Source organism: Solanum tuberosum, unplaced genomic scaffold, assembly GCF_000226075.1.
Source record: "Solanum tuberosum cultivar DM 1-3 516 R44 unplaced genomic scaffold, SolTub_3.0 scf00368, whole genome shotgun sequence".
NCBI classification, from domain to species: Eukaryota; Viridiplantae; Streptophyta; class Magnoliopsida; order Solanales; family Solanaceae; genus Solanum; species Solanum tuberosum.
Window position 1 is genome coordinate 141,275 of NW_006239292.1, and position 4,904 is coordinate 146,178.

At 30.7% G+C, this 4,904-nt stretch overlaps 1 protein-coding gene across 1 annotated transcript; it reads right to left on the bottom strand.

Annotated features, from left to right (window-relative positions):
* Nucleotides 1-3,799: 3,799 nt before the first annotated feature.
* Nucleotides 3,800-4,246, bottom strand: LOC107063503 (transcription factor HEC2-like). Its single transcript, XM_015315436.1, has one exon. It carries the CDS (start codon nt 4,244-4,246, stop codon nt 3,800-3,802), a length of 447 nt encoding a protein of 148 aa, XP_015170922.1.
* Nucleotides 4,247-4,904: the final 658 nt, after the last annotated feature.

A 4,904-nucleotide genomic window follows, 5' to 3' on the forward strand; every position in this document is an offset into this window, starting at 1 on the left:
AAAGAGATAAGGTAAAGTTGAACCTTAAATGAAGAAATAAGAATCGCAAAATCTGGACCAAACCTCGATTAGAACGCTCACAAAGCTTTGGTGTGGATGTGTGTTGTGTTTATATAAAAGTAATAAAAAAACAAAGAGATGAAAAATGTTTGTGGGTATACCGATTGGTTTTTTTCTTCTTTCTGACGTGTGTGTTTGTTTTTTTTTTTGTTTTTTTTGGTTGTGCCTCTGTACGTTTTCTGTCTCCCTTTCTTTTGTTTGTGGGAAGTCTGCTAATATATATAGGGTGTGTGGTACGTATAGGGAGTATGTAGTCCGTGTGTATGGATGAAGTGGTGTAGTATATATGTTTTTAGTTGAGGGAGTTGAGTGGAGTATATATTATGGGATCATGGGGATAATGTAGGTAAGGGTGGGGTAATTGGTAGAGAAAGTGGGGTGAGGGTAGTGGTAGGTTATTTCTTTTATTTTAATTAAATATAATAAATATTATAATAATAAAAATATTAGCTAATAAAAATACAAGAATAAATGAATAGCTATTCTAAATTATAATTAAGAAATACTAACTTATTATTAAATCTAATTTAAAAGAAAATACATATTTTTTTTGTGTAACTTTCCATTTCTTTTCATTTTTAAACAATTGAAAAATAAAACTTACCTTAAAAAGTGATTCTATTCTTGCTATTTTCAAATCTTTTAAAATAAACTTAATAAAATAAGATAAAAGTCAAAATATTTAGTTTAGATTATAAAAATATTTAAGCTCTAAAAATGGAGTTAAACTTAAGTTCGGTCAAAAATTACGTGTCTACATATAGCTCACTGGTAGAATGGTCAACTGTTAACTAATTGGTCGTAGGTTCGAATCCTATTTGGGGAGATTTTATTGATTCCTAATTCTTTAATTCAAATCGACAATATAGTGGTTTTACCAGTAAAGAGTCATATATGTTTTATTGTAATATTTATTGATGTACCTCATAGTTGAGTTATACCTTCCTTAGGTGTCAAATGTGATGTTGTACCGGGTCGTTTAAATCAGACCTCTATTTCAGTATGACGAGAAATAGTACTTTACTATGGTTAGTGCAGTGAGATTTGTAGAACTAATCATGCCTTTATTTCTATCATCGTAGAAGCTGTTCCTAGGAAAGATTATGGATCTCGGATTTCCAATCAATTAATCCCACAAACCGGGGAAGCTTAACGGTACTCTAAGACGAACGTGGTCCGATCTGGAAAAGCTGGCTCAACGGCTGCTCTAGCTCTTAGATTTTGGTCTTATTGCTAGCTCTTTTCCTTTTCTACTTGGCACTGAAGAAGAAAAATCAGATGCGTCTTATCCACTATTTTCTTGTTAATTTCACTATTTACTACTTACTGTCTTGATTGTAGTTTTGGACTCTTAAACTAATTCGGAGTCTGAGTTATACGACGTTGTATCCTTGAGGGGACAAGTTAAGAGATATACTGCTAAATTGGTGTAAATTATACAACAACAGATTTGAATCTCCATAATGAGAACAAAATGTACGTATTTCAACCTGAATGTTTATTTATTCATTTCTGTTCATTTTAATCTCAATTGTAACTTACTGTAATCTATGATATATATATCAACACTTCTTTTTCTTGCGAAAGCGGATTGTCTACGATAAGAATGACTTGAATTTACTACTCGTTGGAAGTCCTCATGTAATTGATGGATTCCTATGTTTCCACAATAAAAAAAATCCTCTCTAGGAAGATGATTAATCCTAGCCATCGATTGATATGAAAATATCCTATTTTTTTTATATCCGTAATAATGTATTGATATACCAAGAATTAGAGTTAAGGAGGAGGACAAACTAGTTGTCTAACCATCCAATCAAACAAATATATACATGCTATATGAACAATCATGTGTCAATTATATAGTTATTAGTTATTTTATGTTATTTGGATTTCCAACTTATCATACAATGTCAATTTTTCTATGTAAATTCAAAATTATGATTCAAAATTAAAGAATTGTTTCTTCTCAAAAGGCAGTTCGACCTCTTCTTGAGATAAAGGCCTTTTAATCCTTCTAAGAAATTAATATTATTCTTATTCTTTCTTTTTTCCCCAATTAATCAACACAAACTGGAAAAAAACAAAATGAGAGAAAAAAATAAAATAAGAAGGCTAATTTACGTGCATTGCACATATCCAATTTGAAGTACAAAATACAATGCATCCATTTTTCAAGAAAAAATATATTTCTAAATGTTCCACTTTTTATATCACAAACAAATAAAAGAATAGAAAAAATAAATTAAAGATAATGAATAAAGTATAACACCTCCACATATTACACAAAATTGATTGGTTTCCATTAATAGGAGCAACCCATGATTGTCAAGTCATTGGAGTCAATCATAAACAATTTTTTTATTTATAGAGTCCACATTTTGTGACACTTGTTATCATCATTAACATTTTATACTGCCATACGGCTTCATCTAGAACTAATAAATATACCTTTTGTTTTCATTATTATATGGGCTGATGATTGATCATGTTATCATGGAGTCATTCTTGTCTTGTTCCAAGCCAATTGAAGCTCGATAGTGGATGGTTGATCGTCACTTTGATTTTTTGATCAGGGAGTCTTGTGAACATATGACTTTTGTGATTTAATCGGACAGTTGAATCATCAAATCAAAATTAAAGAAGAAAAAAATTTATGATTAGCTTTATGGAATTTTTTTTTGAAAATTTAGTAACAAAGTTTTTAAAAAATTGCTTCATACTCGAACCTTACTTGATAAATTGATACAATAATTAGTTTTTTTTTTCTTTGGTTTCCCCCGTGTCCGGTACCCATATTGGAATCCGACTAAATTCGGATTCACGAATTTCACAAAGGGTGTCCAGAAATAGCACAACAAAAACTCTTTTAAAAAAATAAAACTAGTGAGATTCGAACACACAAACACTTCTTCATTTCAAGGAGGTGAAACCACTTGGCTATAACAACTTGTTATGTTAAGGGTGTCCAAAATATGTTATTTAATCATTTTGTGTATCATTTTACTTGTATATGCGGTATTTTTTTTTGACAAAGGGTGTCCAATTACCACCATGTGGCTACGCCAGTGACGCAAACATGAGACCACTTAGTTAATTGAAAAATTAAAAATAAAGGAAGCTTCTACAGTCACTTAATTCTTGAATCTGTAAAATTGCTTAATCAAAAATCTGTTTATTTGCTTGTTGTTATTTTTTTTTTTTAATAATTGAGTCAATAATTAAATTGTTATATGATGATGAATAATATACTCTTAGATTAATCAAGAGTCGATGAATCTATAATAATTTATTATTTAATTTTGTCCAATCGTAATTTAATTTAAAATAAAGGTTGGGATAGTCGACATTTCTAAATACAAAAAGGAAATTAATATTTCTCCATACGTAAACGGAAAATATATATTTACAATTAAAGTACAAAATTAGTGAACATAATCATGATTTAGATTGTTTATTAACTCTAGATACTTTTACACTTCCATATATTAGTAGTAATTAATTAACTTAGCATTTGCACATTAGAATTCATCAATGATCTCGAATAATAATCCACATGAGGCCATTGGTTAAATCCACTAACCATTGACCTATTATTATTAGGGTTAATACCTCAGATGGTCACTCAACTATCCAATCTTTCCTCAGAAAGTCACTCACATGGTGACATTTTAGTGAAAATTAAAAGTTGAGCGACTTTCTGAGGCAAAAGTGAATAGTTGAGTGACCATCTGAGGTATTAACCCTTCTTATTATTATCGTTAGAGCAAGCAATTGCTTGCTTTAACAATTTTAGTTGTTTCTTAAGAAACTTAACATAATGGACAGCCTCATCTAACATAGAAGCTGTGTCCATTTTGGTTCCTCCAGGAACAAGTCTTTGAAGAATCCTTATCTTTTGACTTATTTTTTCTCTCCGATGTCTGGCTGCAACGCTCTGTGGATCCTTTGATATCTTCACGTTCTTTCTCTTAGGTGGTTTCACTGATTCCGGATCAATTTTGTTGGGCTGCATCATCGCTATATGAAAAATCATCTCCCTCATCATCTCCAAGGAACTCCGTTCGTGAATCGATGGCACGGGCAGAAGGGCGGGTTCATGATCAATTGATGATGAGTTGTGGATTGGTAGCAATTGAATCATTTCAATGTTGTTGATGGATTGTGTAATCTCATTTAAATCCATGTTTTCTTTTTTGAGAAGTATGGTGAGAAAAGTTGGGAATGATCAATTGAAACAATATTAGTTAGAAAGAGGAAATCCTCCTATGAGTTAGCATATAATGGGGATGTTAGTGAAAATATATGTATATTTATAGATGACAAGTTGTGGCCTACTTCCTATGTTTTATATTTGTTATCTCCACTAAATTCCAAAAGATATGCGAAATAATAAACATCAATCTAGAACCTTATGTTGTCAACATATTGAGTACACAAGTAGTAATTTTTTAATTTGATGATACTTGCTAGAATAAAACTTGAAGTATCTTAAGATTAAATTTATTGAATGAGGGATGGAATTAGGGGTGTATATCGGTCGGTTCGGTTTGCTTTTATGTGTTATTGGTTCTATTTATCGATTTTCAGTTAGAGATATTTTAGGGCTTCATTCTGTAGTCTTTACAAATAGGAACTCGATTTTAGTAATCTTTGTAAAATAGGAAGATTTTAATTCTTTCCATATATTGTAACTTAGTAGTAGTTATATATTCATGTACATGCCTCCTTTGAGAAATAGTAGAATACAAAAGAAATATTATGTTCAAGATTTGAACTTGGTATCAGTGCCATGGGCAAATCAGATGCTTACAACTCTACCCCGATTATCATTCAATCTGAAA